We start from the raw sequence: 14,858 nt of genomic DNA, 5'->3' as shown, positions 1-14,858 counted from the left end.
TACTAACTTTACAAGGAATCAGTTCTTTTGCATCTAACAATGCGAGTAGAGTTTTTTAGATAACATTAGTGCTTAATGCAACATATCATTAAACTAGACGAACGTTAATATCAATATATGAATCAAACTAACTCTGAATGCTGACACGGTTTTACACGCATCATTTTATTAGGCTATAACTATGTATGTGGTTAAAGACAAATTATTAAAACAGTGAAATCCCTCACAGAAACTTTTAAAGGTGCTATATGTAATATATTTTCTCTACTAACGCATACAATTATCATTATATGTTATCAGAGATTTAGGAAACATGCTAAGTTGAAATATTGGCTTATCCAAAAACAATGCTACAGCCAGTATATTATACTTTGAAATGTCTGTTCCGGGGCTCTTCCAAGCTTTATAATCGGAATTATCAGTACCTTAGATTTTGAAGCCCAAAAATGCGCATCCATCCATAAAAAAAAAATCCATACGGCTCCAGAGGGTTAGTAAAGTCCTTCTGAAGCAAAGCGATGCATTTTTGTAAGAAAAATATCCATATTTATAACTTTATAAACTAAAATCACTGGTTTCCAATAACGGCTGTCTGTGCGTTCACAAGAGAGTCGGGTTCCTGTGTATGATGTCAGCGAGTGTCTTGCATCACTTTCTCCTTGGAATTGGCTATGATTAACCAATCGTCTATGTATGTTAGGATCCTTAGACCCGTTATTCTCAGCGGCGCTAAGCCCGCCTCCGCACATAGACAGAACATCCTCAGACTCAGTGAGAGGGGGGTAGATGCTTATGTGGAAAAAAACATCTTTCAGATCGACTGATTTGAGCGCGTGAGTGTGCCGTGTGTTAACATTCTGAAATTGTATTTCCTCAAATGTTTGTTTAACACTCGGAGATCCATAATAGGATGGAGAGAGCCGTCCTTCTTTGGAACTAGGAAATAACGGGCGTAAAACCCCTGATTGCATTGATCTAGGGGTACTAAGTGAATCGCCCCCTTCGCGAGGAGGGAGGAGATTTCTTCTTTCAGAATGTGAGCAGCGCTCTTCTCTGTGTGAGAAAAAATAACGCTGCTGAAAGGTGGGGATTTCCTGGCAAACTGGAGTCTGTACCCGTTCATTGTGGTTCGAATCACCCACTCGGGAGCCGACACAGCCTGCCAAGCTGTTGTGTGACTCACAAGTGACCCCACCTGAGCCGGGGAAGCGCTTATTGCTGCGTTTATGCCCTATTTGCTCATTTGAAATGCAATGGCGCCATCTAGTGGACAACCTAGGGGTGACATAAGGGGTTGCAGAGAGATGTTCTCTCTCTGTAATGGATTTATTCGATTTTTTGTGAAACACTGGGGCCGAAGCCTTTATTGAATGCGCGGGAGAGGTTTAATAGGGGCGGTGTGGTGACACTGCTCTCATAATTTTTCCCAATGTAAACACTTCCAGCACGGGGAGGTTCCCCGACATGAGCTGGACAAGGGAACACACATTGTTCTGAACTGAACACACAGGGTGGGCACCCACTGGTTGTGTGTTCAGTTCAGAACAATGTGTGCATCAGGCCGGCCATTTACTATTAGAATCGGAGGGGGTAGAGTTGGGCGAAAGACATTCGCAGCTGCGGCGAAAGACAATCTACCCCAGGGCTTAGCGGAGGATGGGTTACTCTGCTGAGGAGGTGACTTATTGCATAGCTTTGCTTTACCGGGGCGCTGGAAAGGACACCCCGAGGCAGGGGGGTTGGCTCGGGAGGCACCTGCCGCGGTGCCGCTTTGCTAGGAAGGCATAATTTGAGCGCTCCGTCCTCCTTTTTCTTATCGTCGCAATGCTGTTGCATTAAAGCGATGGCAGGGCCAAAGAGAGCCTGGCCAGGCTCTACAGGGGCACCCACAATGCGCCGCTTCTCACTGTCAGGGAGGCCCAACAGATTAAGCCAAAGCGCACGTTCTCCGGCCACTGAGAAAGCCATAGAGAGCCCGCAGGCTTGGATGGCCTAATGGGCATTACGGAGAACAAGGTCATTGACTGTGACAATCTCCTTCCACAGAGAGGGTGTGGGGGTCCCTTTCTCTAGTTGCTGCCCCATGTCGACCAGGAGTTCAGCCTGGCATGCAAAGAGAAGGGAGGAGATGTTGAGGGCCCTGACAGCCAAGGCTTTGAAAGAGGCCTGGTGTATGGAGGCAGAAAATCCATTTTTTTGGGAGAACAGGCTTGGGGGGCAAGTAGGACACCTTGAGAGGGATTAAGGTTACTGGCAATAGAGGGCTCGATGGCGGGGGGGGTCACCCATGCCAATGGCCGTCATATCCTTCACTTCGAGGCACGCGAGACCATGATTGAGGTCGAGCGGGTCCCCCCAAAAATACCTCATATGCTTAGCACCTGCAGGGAGGACAGGGAGAAGTTATTTTCTCGGGCCGGGATGGGGTCCCAGCAGTTTCCCGTCGTACACGTCCCTCTCTTTGTCAGTGGCACTTTTTAGGGCTGGCCATTCGATATTGAGGCGAGCGGCCGCTCGCTCACAAACCTCAATGAGGACGGACTGGGGGAGGGCCGCGGTGGCGTTAGCCTGGGGAGTCATGGAAGACGGGATGGCCTCCTCATCCTCCGAATCTTTGAGAAGGCCTGCATCGTCTTCATGACCAGAACCAGCCGGCTCATTGGTGAATGAAAAAACAGAGGTCACAAGAAGCGAATGTCAACTGAGGAGCAGCAGCGCGTTCAGGTCGTTATATGCTCTTAGGTAAGGGGGTGGATCCTTACCGAACATAGGTCACACGCTTCTGTCTGTCTAGCCAGACTTGGTTCAACTTCTGCAGAGGTCAGGTACGGATGCCCTTCCCATAGGTGGATCTCAAACATGAGATGATGAAAGTAAACCACAGAGTTTCTCAGGAATTGTTGAGTGCACCTTTAAGCTGTGTCGTCAGCAAGTCATTTCCCATCGTGCTTGCCGTTTGCACAGCTCGGAAAAAGCAACTGCGCCAGCTGCCTGCTACAACTGTGTGCGCCTCGCTCTCATGGAAAAAATTTTGACATGCGTCACCATGACACCACGGCAAGTCGGACAGATTTCTATCCGGCATGCACCTGCCAGTGATCACCAGTGATTGGTTTTGCACAGAACTTGCTCATCCAAACGAGCCTATTAAAAGAATAGTTCACCCAAAAAAATGTATTTGCTGATAATATACACACCCTTAGGCCATCCAAGATGTATCTGAGTTTCTTTAAAGGAGGAGGCCTGAAATTAAATCCTAAAAATCTTAAATTCTGTTTTGATGAAGAAAGAAACTCATACATCTTGGATGGCCTGATGGTGAGTAAATTATCAGCAAATTTTCATTTTTTGGGGTGAACTATTCCTTTAAAAGGCCGAAGCGTTGTTTATCTGAACATTGATACGGCACTGTTCCAGGCACTGTAAACATCATTGTTCCTTTACAATGGATGTAATAGCTCAGTCAAATTAACAACAGGTACAACTAGTAGATTTGAGATTAATCGAGGTATACAGCAGGGTAGCCCATTATCTCCATTCTTGTTTTTATTAGTTACTCAAATTATGGCCCTTCACATAAAAGAGCAGAATTTGAAGGTATTAGTGCATTAGGAAGAGTATTTAAATTGTGCCAATTGGCGGAAGATACGACTATTTCTCTTAAAAATGACCTAGAAGTAATAAAGGCGGTTAATTGTATTAAAGAGTTTTCTTCAGTATCAGGTCTAAAAATTAATATGAATAAATCTGTGCTGTTTTCACTTAAAACATGTGATTTAACAGAATTAAATGGTATTCCCATTAAGCATACAGTTACATATTTAGGAGTTATAATAGATAAAGATGAGAATGAACGCAGTGTGCTTAACTTCAGACCTATCATTAACAACATTAAAAGAGATTTAATGTATGGCTTCAAAGAGATTTATCCTTGAATGGAAGGGTCTTACTGTCTAAAGCAGAAGGGATATCAAGATCTGTTTATGTATATTTAGCTTTAGATATGCCATCTAGTGTATACAAGGAATTAGACAAAATGTTATAAAAAAATTATGGAGAAACAGACAACATTATTTGAGAAAGGACATTTTATGTAAGCAAAAGAGTAAAGGTGGGTTATCTGTGCTTACCTTTGAAACCTTGAATAATACATTTAAGGTTAATTGGTTAATTAAATTCATGAAAGAAAAGGAAAGCATGTGGTACACATTTCCAAAGTACGTGTTTGATATGTTGGGTGGCATAGATCTTTTGTTGAAATCTGATTATAAAATTGACAAACTACCTGTGAAATTAGCTAAATTTCACAAACAAGCTTTATTAGCTTGGATGCTGGTGTTTAAGCACAATTTTTCCCCAAATAAATATATTATTTGGAATAATAGAAGTATTCAATATAAAAATAGATCTCTCTTCTATAAAAGCTGGTATGAAAATAATATTTTGTTAGTTAGACAACTTTTAAATTCAAACGGTAATTTGTTATCTTATAGTGAATTCTTGGATAAATTTGGGTTTCCAGTTACACCAAAAGTGTATGCTGTTGTGTTTGACGCCATACCTCAGCAGGTTACACATTTTGTATGAGCTTGTGGAAGTGATATTTCTGAGACAATATATATTAAATACAGCATGTTTATAGGAGATATTGATATCCTTAAACACCATTTTACCAATAAACATATTAGGAATATTATAATAGGCGAAACAGCTACTCATAAAAGTTAATTGTGGAACAATGTATTTAGAAATATAAACTGGACTAAAGCTTGGAATATTTGTGAAAAATATTGTTTAAATAATAAAGTAAAAGAGGTTACATTCAAAGTTTTACATGGTATATATCCAGCTAAAGGTGTTTTTAATTTATGAAAGATTTAATTTAGATATTGATTATTCCTGTGATTTTTGCTCAAATGAAAAATAATATATTGTACATCTTTTTTATAATTGTGTATACTCTAAACATTTTAAAGAAAATTTTATCAGAAGGAAAACCAAAACTATATTCAAACTAAATAATTTTGATATATGTATATATTATTCCAATGAAAATAATAATAATAACTTTATTTTTCTTGTCCAACTTTGTATTATTTTGGGGAAGTTCCACATACATAAAAAGAAATGGTCAGGGTCCAAGCCAACTTTCATTCATTTTCTCCAGGAGATCAAGAACTACAGCACCTGTTTGGAGAATATTGTCAACAAAAAAGCAAAAAAGACTTGTAGTATTTTTCGTGGTTATCTTTTTGATTAAGGAATTAACATTTTGTACACTTCTGGTATTTTCTGTATATATCTGTATACTGTTGTATGTTATGTTCTGTTAATAATTTTTTTTTTTAAAAAACATAATTGTTCCTATTGCATCTGCGAACCCCGACTGAACTGAGATCAGCAAGTGTGGACACACATTCTCTGCCGTCGTCATCACGTATGGGGTCATGGGAAGTTCCACTGCCCACCCCGTTCAGCGGATTGGCTACCGTATCGCTCGTCTATTGGTGTTTAGAGTTGTCAATCACCCCCTTCCCCTCGTCACGTGATACTCCTCGGTAGTTCAGTGGGTCTGGACTGGGGTATCGAAGACCACATTACAGCCCATTAACACTGATGTATTAATCTACATATTTAAATTGAATCTCAAGCAGTGACATACCGTCGTGAATGGATTATCTCGTCTCGCGAAAAGTTTGTTATTCTCCCGTGCGGTCGCATCCGAAGAAATTTGACCCTCAGCTGCAGGAGGAGCAGCGCTGTCGAGCCGAGCGTTTCTCTACCGTCATCCGATCTGACACCATATCAAATGGTTGCAGCCATCCGCAGAATACGGACATATTTCGACAGGTTGGTTGTTGTTTCATCGTCAATATCCAATTTAGACCACATAGATCTCTCCGCTTTCACTTGAATCTCATGTCGCTTCACCGTTTAACCACCGCTTACTGTTAAGTTATACATTAACGAACGTAACACAAAAACTGCCCGATCGCTTTTCTGTGAGGATGATCGATTATGTTACGACTGTATTGCTGGATCAATGGTGTTAAAGTTGTACTGGTAGTTGTTTATCGTATAACAGTCAGTGTCTTGAGTCTGCTGCCTCTAATGTGTCCTTCACCTACTCAAACAACATTCTCTACAACACATAGGTTAGTGTAAAACAATTAAGATATTTAAGAAACTATGATTCAGGGTGTACGCGGTAGTTTCTGTTGGTTTATGCATAAAATAATGTAATTTTCATTCCTACGCATGTGGATTCGCAGTCGGTCACAGTGTTGTAAATGCGATGCAACTATTACACAATCTTCCGGATGTATTAAGAAGGTACTTTTGGTTACAGTTTCGATGCAACTTGTATTTGTTTTATGAAACATGGCATGTTTGAACCTTTGCCGTGTTTGTGTTCTTGTTTTAGCACGACACATGTCGTTGAGGTAAACACGTGAGTCACTAATTTTTTTTGTGTGCATTTTAACAAGAACAAAAAATTATTTACAAACAAGAGTACATATACATGTACATACATGTCAAGGGTGAAGAAAAAAAAAACAAAGAAAGAAAGTCATTTTACAGTAAAAACGTATACCTATTAAATAGCTGTAAAGTTTTCATTGCTTTTACTTGAGTCACTATTTGTGTCCAGTTCCGGGACAGGCCACATCGTCATGCGACAGCAGTAACGTCACGTTAATGAGAGTTACGTCACGTTTCTGTGTTTTTATCTGATGTGTTGTCCTAATTAAAGTTGCATTCATGTGTTCTTGCAGGACGCCCAGTTTTTTATCACATAATGGCAGTGTTTGGCTCACAGGTGCTTCTGGCAGTGACAAGATCAAGGTGGGGGTCATCATCCAAGATGCTGTTGTCAAAATAAACTTTTGTATTCTATTCCAATATTGTTTTCTCTTCATTAAATGAATGTTCCGGGTTTGTATCAAAGCATTCTGTGTATTACCAACAAAAATCACATAGATACACTTACAATGGAAGTATTTGGGGCAAGGTGTTCCAGAGGGACATGTGAAGTTTTTTTTTATTTAAGAATTATTCAGTTCAAAAATGTGTTATTGAGCCCTAAATTTGTCTAACATCTTGTCTACCCTGGATGCATCGAAGAGAATGTTATAAACCGATAATTTGTCTTGTTGGCAGGAGTAGAGCCAACACATGCAGCACAAAATGGAAAGGGACATCTGCTTAAAGTGGTGCAACGTATGTAGAGAGCTTAATTGATTATAATGGGATCTGTTTGCTTATGTAGACTGGGTATAAAAATCATCTATTTAGTAGTGGAACTGTTCTATGTGGATTAACTTCTGGTTATCCTTTATTACCATAATTATGTTAACATTTCCTTTTATTTATATATTTTTGAGCATATCATGCTAAAGTTACTATGATTGGGTACCCAGAAATTGTTCTTGTCCAGAATTGGTTCCATTTTTCCAAAAATAATGAAACCATATGATTTTAGGTTCCATTAACGGTTCCTGTACTTGCAATTTTGTACCGATGCAGACTGAACACTGTACTAAAATGCTTTTGACCGTTTTTGCTCCAGCGCAATTTAGTGGCAACGCGACCCTCTACTGAATCTATAGCTGAGAACTGCATCTCTTCTTTCCATAAAATTCTAATTCAAAAGTACTAAAAGAATCGTTGCAGGAACTGTTAAGCAACTGGAATTGTTAAGAGGAATCTAAATGGGAATTGTTAAATTCCTTACGATTCCCATCCCTTAAAGTTACAAGGTTCACCGGCTATTTGTGGTCATGACAGGACTAAAATAATGGATATAACTTTGCACAGACAATGCAGCAACCGATTTTATCACTGTGTAGACAGCTTCATTCATGGTAATGCTAATAGTGTTTAGGTATTGTGTGCGTTTTAACATCTATCTCGGTGCAATGCCTTGCCCCATAAACTCCATTGTAAGTGCATTACTGCAAATGTGTTTTTTTTTTTTCTTCATCTCTCTCTCTATTATTGCAACTCCTACTGAACTCGGAACATTCCTTAAATATTGTTGTACCTTATTTGTCCTTTAACAATGTAAAATGTCTCCTTGGAACTCGCATCTCGTTTTTTTTATACAGGGGATCCCACTTGCTTTCTAAAAGACACAGTTGTGCTTCCCTCCCCTTGTCACCATGCATACGCTACCACTCTGAGTTCAACGGACAGACTACTCTCACAGCCAGGTGTCCCAGACAGCTCTACCCCTGCTACACTTCCAGCTACATCCACCCTGGTTGCGTAGCTGCTCGGCCACTCCACAGCTCTTGTGCATGGTTGCAAGAGGTAAAGGACACTATTGCAGGATCTGAGCCTACCAAGGGTGACTCTGACTCAGCTGCCTCTGGCACTCAACCACCGCCAGCAGTGCCAAAGAAGTCCCTGGGCCAGAAAGTCCTGGATGAACTCAAGCATTACTACCATGGGTTCCGTCTTATGGGAATCGATACACAAATCGCTGGCAGGACGGTATGGATGTTATTGCATGGACAGCAGCTTACCAGGAGAGAGAGACGGAGGGTATGTCTACTTGAGAGGGAACAACCTTTTAGATCTATTTGGGATGTTTTTGAGATTAACTTGATGTTACCCATGCATAAAGGTACTGTGGCTTTACCATGGTTCTGTAATACCTTGGTATTTTAGTATAGTACTGAATGACTACCTCCTGAAAAATGGTGTTTACCATGGTACATGTCTAAGAAATGTAATGTCACTGAACCATGTCCAAAACAATTCAAGTAAGAAATTAAAAGTAGGCTAATAAGCGGAGGAGAAAGTGCCATATGAGATTAATGACTATATGAGATTTGAGTCTCAGGACAAGGTAATTTTGTTTCCTAATCCTGTGAGAACAAACCAGTGCTTGGTCAAGTATTTATAATGTAATGTGACAGAAACTGGATTACATAACAAAGAGACTTAACCCCTTGGAGGTACAGCTTGATTAGGCCAAAAAGTGGACCTCAGACTAACCCAACTGGCTTTTGAGTAAGACTTGTCCCGTTTATTTCCACAGCTGATGAGAACATGTGCTGTCTTGTTTCGACTGGTGCCCTTCATGATCTTTGTCATCGTTCCCTTCATGGAGTTTCTGCTCCCTGTTTTCCTCAAGCTCTTCCCTGAAATGTTGCCTTCCACCTTTGAAACAGAGTTTAAGAAGGTGCATCTTATTTTTGTTATATAAATGTAAACGAGACCTGTTTCCCTGACACAAAGTTATTAAGGGGTTATTGTGGTTTAATTTATTGACACCATTCATGAAAGAGAATGAATTGTTCAGAAAGCCATTCTTACGTTAATTGTTGCATTGAATGCAACAGTTTACATAATGGTTTTATAAATGGATTACTGCACCAATTCCTTTGTTTTCGGAATCTGCTCTAGTTTTGTATTTCTTAGTGATTGCTGCTGCCACTAAAAGATTGACCTAATAACTATTTTATAAATCTATGTGCCAATGTTTGTTTTGAAATTCAAAATACATATGAAAAATTATCAATTCAAGAGCAACAACTAGGTAATCTGCTGAATTCATTTTGCCCTAACAGGAGGAAAAACAGAAGAAGGGGCTTGCTGCTAAACTGGAGCTGGCCAAGTTCTTGCAGGAGACCATCGCTGAGATGGCCAGGAGGAATAAAGCAGCAGTTGGAAATGAAACTCAGAAGTTCTCCACTTATGTGCAACATGTAAGCTCTTGAACTGAAGCCGTTTTTGCATTTCAGACATAGATGGTAATACAAAATTGTTCTTGATGTAATTATGTTGCGGTCCCGTTGTCCACTACAGGTTAGACACACCGGTGAACAGCCCAGCACTAAAGACATTGTAAAGTTCTCCAAGCTCTTTGAGGATGAGCTGACGCTTGAACACCTGGAGCGGCCACAGCTTGTGGCATTGTGCAAACTGCTGGAGCTGCAGCCCATCGGCACCAACAACCTGCTGCGTTTTCAACTAATGATGCAACTGCGCACAATCAAAGCTGACGATGAGGTGGGACAAGGCCTGAAGCTGTCATTGACCCTCTTTAATGTTACATTTATGACTTTACACATTGCTGTGACTTGTAGATTTGTTGGTGACTAAACAAATGTCATTTTTGGATTAGCTATCCCTTTAAATGCTTGTTTTATTGTCAGCTCAGAGGCCATTTACCTGTGATTAGCTGTTGGATAATCACCATGTTTTTTCTGCTGTCTCTATGCAGATGATCGCCTCAGAGGGTGTGGTTGCAATGACTGTAGCAGAGCTTCAGGCTGCTTGCAGGAGTCGCGGCATGAGATCTCTGGGTCTGACCACAGATCAGCTCCGACAGCAGCTTCAGCAGGTGTGTGAGCACAGACCAGCCTGACTAGGTTTTACAACACTTACTTGAGGATATTTATGTTTGTTTTCTCCCCAAACCTGAAGAATCTGAATACCATTATGTGTAGAGGTGGCAATCTAGAACCGGTTCTGAATAAGAAACAAAATGACTGAAACTAAATGTTTTTCACACCAATGCAGTTGGAAAAACATATCACATTTCTGTTTCCTACACAACTACAGAGCTGTTGAATCTACAATGGCTAGGCAAAAGAAATCATATTTTAGCTGAATTGTGAACTTGCAGTCTGAATTGAATGTGATGAGAAAGTCTGGATGCCATAAAATACTGTAATAGTGACAAAGCCTGTTTACATGTTCAAATAAAGTGACCACATAAGGTCTTGTAAATGGTGTAAGCATACACCAATCACAACAGGTAGGTTTTTACCCCAATTTTTGTGTTGCATGTAAACACTAACTGGTATTCTTAGCCGTTTATCCAATGTGCGCAAATGTGCGTGTTTGAAGTCAAAAGCAGAGAATAATCTGAAAATTTCAAGTCTCATGGAAACACATCTTGTTTTGTCAGATATTTTTGAATAAACTGTTTGTTGGTAGTTATCAGCGTATTGGTTTGCATGTAAATGTTTCCAGTAAATAGATTAAACATCTTTCCATTGCATTGTTCTCGAGTTGCATGCATCAATGAATATATAGCATGACCAGTGTAGTCCAGTTCACAAACAAATTACTCTTTATGTGCCAGTTCTTTAAAGTTATTCAGTCTAAAAGACAACATACCTAAAAAGGTTTTATGCTTTCAAATCAATGATGAATTGTTAATCAGTTCTTTCACTTTCTTTGTCTCTCAGTGGGTGGATCTACACCTTAAAGAGAATGTACCACCTTCACTCTTGCTGCTCTCTCGTGCAATGTACCTGACAGACCTCACTCCCAAACCCCCAGTCATCCCGCCTGTGCCCAAACTGGAGGTAAACCCTCAATATCCTATATAATACTGTAACTGTTCTTATTTTGTTTCCCTTGCCTCATATGTTCTTTAAGCTTAAAGGGATAGTTCACCCAACATTTTTTTGTACATTTTACTTATATTATTTTATAGTTCACTTCATGCCATCCCAGGTGTGTATGACTTTCTTTCTTCTGCTGAACACAAAGATTTTTAGAAGAATATCTCAGCTTTGTTGGTCCATACAGTGCAAGTAAATGGTGGCCAGAATGTTGAAGGTCCAAATAGCAATACATACACTGTTAATACCAAAGGATGAATAGGCTCTTACACTTGCGTCTATGTGTCTTTCTTACACATACTCAACACATTGGTTACTATGCTTAGCAATGGCAGCTGTTCTGCTTACCTTTGACCTTTTAAACATAAACTAGGTGATGCCAAGCTCTGATATCATGCAGAAATACAGACTGGCACATCATTACATAAGTGCCAGCTTATAAGTTATCACTGTATTGTAAGCTATCACTGTTTCATATATAAGACCCTCTCTCTGTCTGTTTAACAGAAAGCCACTCCTCCTGTGGAGAGTGAAGCTTCAGCCAAAGAGAACCCACTGTCGTGCTCACTGGAGGTGCTGGTGGACTCTGCTCCCATCATCAAAGACAGAAAAGTAGGAATGGCTTCATTACATAATCAATCAAGATATATTATAAGGTCTCTTCAGGCATGGCATAACAATGGCCAAGCAAAAGAATACAAGCAGTTAACAAGTAGTTTAGTTTAAGATATTCCAGCTAAAATATTGAATATTGCTGATAAATGTCTAATTTATTTGTAGTCAGAAGAGTTGTTGGAAAAACCAAGAGTTTTGGACATGCCATCACCAGAAGCTCAGTTAATACATGTAAGTGTTTTAACCCCTCCCTATTGCTGTCTTCTGTTAGACAGTTGTTAGAATAACTCTCGCCCCATCTGTTGTTTCATAGGCTAAAGAGGCAGAGTTGTCACAGAAATCCAAGATAAGTGCCAATGGGATCTGAGATGGACCACTGTTAACACAGATACCTTGTTTTGTCTGAAAAGAAGAGTACAGTTCGGTCTCTTCCACCACTGCTAATTCTTTCTGATGAAACATCAAACCTCTGGATTTTTAAAGGCCTCGCCGGCCCTTCTGTTTCATATTCAGCCATACAAACACCTCTCATATGGACCTGACGGACTTGTAACTGTTTAACTACAAAGCCGACATCACCACCTCCATTGACATCAGGTTATCCATCACTTATTTGGTCCTAAAAGACAAAGGGGAAAATGGTTTGTCATGCAAGGCTTCATATTTGTAAAGACATCTCAAACATCACTCCTGCTTGATGTGTTTACAGCTTTCTGATCCCCTAAAGATTTGCCTCGTTACATCAATTTGACTGATTTAGTAAATTAGCAATGAAAAGATCAATTGTCCAACTAAGAATTGCTTAAGGAACTTGCCAAACTCTTTTTGCAGAACTGCACTGTGTAAATTTGTAAATAAATTGTAAAATACCTGCATATTATATAAGTGGTTCTGCATTGTACAGTCGGCTGTGCCATATGTGTAGGCTAAAGTGCAAAAGAAGAATTAAGACATATTATTTTAATAAGATAGCATTCTTGATTTAGTTTGGCATATGAAATTTAAATTGCCAATTATGTGGGCATTTTTTTTATTTGAAATGTACAGATTTCCCTTTGGTTAGGGAATATTATGCACACTCCCTCAGGGGATGCGATTAGCGGTGTTACAATTGCACCAGGCCTGCCTGTGGCAGTCTCTGCAATTTAGCACAAATTAAAAAAAAAATACAATAGTTTCATCAAAGTGTTTATTTTATGTGTTCAAGGTATGCTGTGCACCCCCATTTTAATTATTACAAACCATTGGAGTTGTAAATTTGACATTTTATTGTGATTAAATATACAGTGGCAAAATTCCCCTGAATTCAAATGATTATTTTTGATTAATGTACTGTTTGGATTGTTATTGGATTTCTCATTGCACTGGATAAACCATCGGGAGGGGAATTCATAAAATGGCAAAATTGTAAAGTTTTTATTTAAAACAAATTAATGCACTTAATGCTTTGCCTTCCTTTGACTCAACAGTAAAAAATATATAATTTTTTTTCACATATTCTCTAAGTCCTCGTGGTGGCGTAGTGACTCCCCACAATCCGGGTGGCTGAGGACAAATCTCAGTTGTGTCTGAGACCGTTAATCCACGCATCTTATCATGTGGCTGGTAGAGCACGTTACCGCGGAGACATAGCCCATGCGGAGGCTTCTCTCTACTCTCCGCGGTATCCATGCACAACTCGCCATGCTCCCCACGAGAGCCACACATTATAGTGACAAGGAGGAGGTTACCCCATGTGACTCTACCCTCCTTAGCAAATGGGCCAATTTGGTTTTTAGGAGACCTGGCTGGAGTCACTTAGCACACCTTGGATTCAAACTCGTGACTCCAGGGGTGGTAGTCAACATCTTGAGCTACCCAGGCCCCCGACTGAACTGTAAATTTTAACCAAATTTATTACCTCTTCAAACTACCCTGTCCAACAATCATGGTGCACTAATGTCAAGGCAATCAAATATGTAAAATCGAATTTGAAACTGCCTTTTATCAGGGTAAAAAAGGGTACTGTCTTTTTCTGTGGTACAGTCATGAAATAAAGGTGCTCATTGCTTTAACTAATACCTCTCCTAAATGTTAGTGTTACAATTCCCCATTTTTATGTAGCTCATTATAAACGAATGCCACGGTTTTGGTTTCCAAAATTTGACAGAATTTAAGATGTCAAATTTATAGTTTTTTATTAATTGGTTATTTTGTTTTAAAAAGATTAAAATATCTAAAATATTGATGTGTTCTGAATTTGCTGCAAACTCATACAATATTTAAACTGACCTTTGTATTTTTACAAATTAACCATTTTAACCAGCTGATTACCAGGAATGCCATCAAAGTGCTCCATTCCTCAGATTAGTTGTGTTCAGTTGCAGGGCTTAAAGGGGTCATATACTGGTAGAGTACATCCAGAACATGAGATTGATCATAAGACTTCTTAACCTCTTTAGAGTCTTCCTTGGAACAACCTCACTAGTTTTGAGCTTTGATCATTCTGTACATTGTGAACTCTTTTGGGTGGTCGCAAGTATAGCCATTTATTATGTACGAAGTCTAAACAAAAATGTACTGACCATACCAGTACTGAAGTACAAATAAATAAATGGCATATAACTGTGGGAAATAAGTATTGTGTGTATTGTTTTCTTGACTGAATAAATGGGCAACCTTTGTTATTAGCCTAAGACATAACATGTTATATGCAATGTACATGTACTGTACAGTTAGAGTAGATATGCAATTTTCTTCATGCCTTTAAGGACCTTATGTACTCAAAATTACATTTTAAACATGAACCCCACTACTACTAAACACAAAAAAACTAAAAATATATTTTATTACCAATTAATTTTACATTTGTTCCCCCTTAATTTGACAAAAATTGCT

The 14,858-nt window shown here is 39.5% G+C and overlaps 1 protein-coding gene across 1 annotated transcript; it reads left to right on the top strand.

The window, feature by feature from the left end:
* The first annotated feature begins 5,557 nt into the window (after positions 1-5,557).
* Positions 5,558-14,587, top strand: LOC127637058 (LETM1 domain-containing protein LETM2, mitochondrial-like). The gene is made up of 11 exons (XM_052117914.1): positions 5,558-5,850; positions 6,777-6,846; positions 8,109-8,547; positions 9,047-9,190; positions 9,579-9,716; positions 9,817-10,020; positions 10,235-10,354; positions 11,208-11,327; positions 11,874-11,978; positions 12,147-12,212; positions 12,295-14,587. Exons 2-11 carry the CDS (start codon positions 6,800-6,802, stop codon positions 12,346-12,348), a joined length of 1,437 nt encoding a protein of 478 aa, XP_051973874.1. The 5' UTR covers positions 5,558-5,850; positions 6,777-6,799; the 3' UTR covers positions 12,349-14,587.
* The last annotated feature ends 271 nt before the right edge of the window (positions 14,588-14,858 follow it).

This window comes from Xyrauchen texanus, chromosome 44, assembly GCF_025860055.1.
Source record: "Xyrauchen texanus isolate HMW12.3.18 chromosome 44, RBS_HiC_50CHRs, whole genome shotgun sequence".
Taxonomy (NCBI): domain Eukaryota; kingdom Metazoa; phylum Chordata; class Actinopteri; order Cypriniformes; family Catostomidae; genus Xyrauchen; species Xyrauchen texanus.
The sequence above is the reverse complement of the archived record's forward strand: the minus strand, read 5'-3'. Positions and strand labels throughout refer to the sequence as shown.

Excerpts from the sequence above, each read along its gene's own strand:
- LOC127637058 (XM_052117914.1), top strand. The coding sequence starts at position 6,800 with ATGGCAGTGTTTGGCTCACAGGTGCTTCTGGCAGTGACAAGATCAAG. Across the intron at positions 6,847-8,108 it reads CTGGCAGTGACAAGATCAAG|GGGATCCCACTTGCTTTCTA; the intron begins GTGGGGGTCATC and ends TTTTTTATACAG. Across the intron at positions 10,355-11,207 it reads TCCGACAGCAGCTTCAGCAG|TGGGTGGATCTACACCTTAA; the intron begins GTGTGTGAGCAC and ends TTTGTCTCTCAG.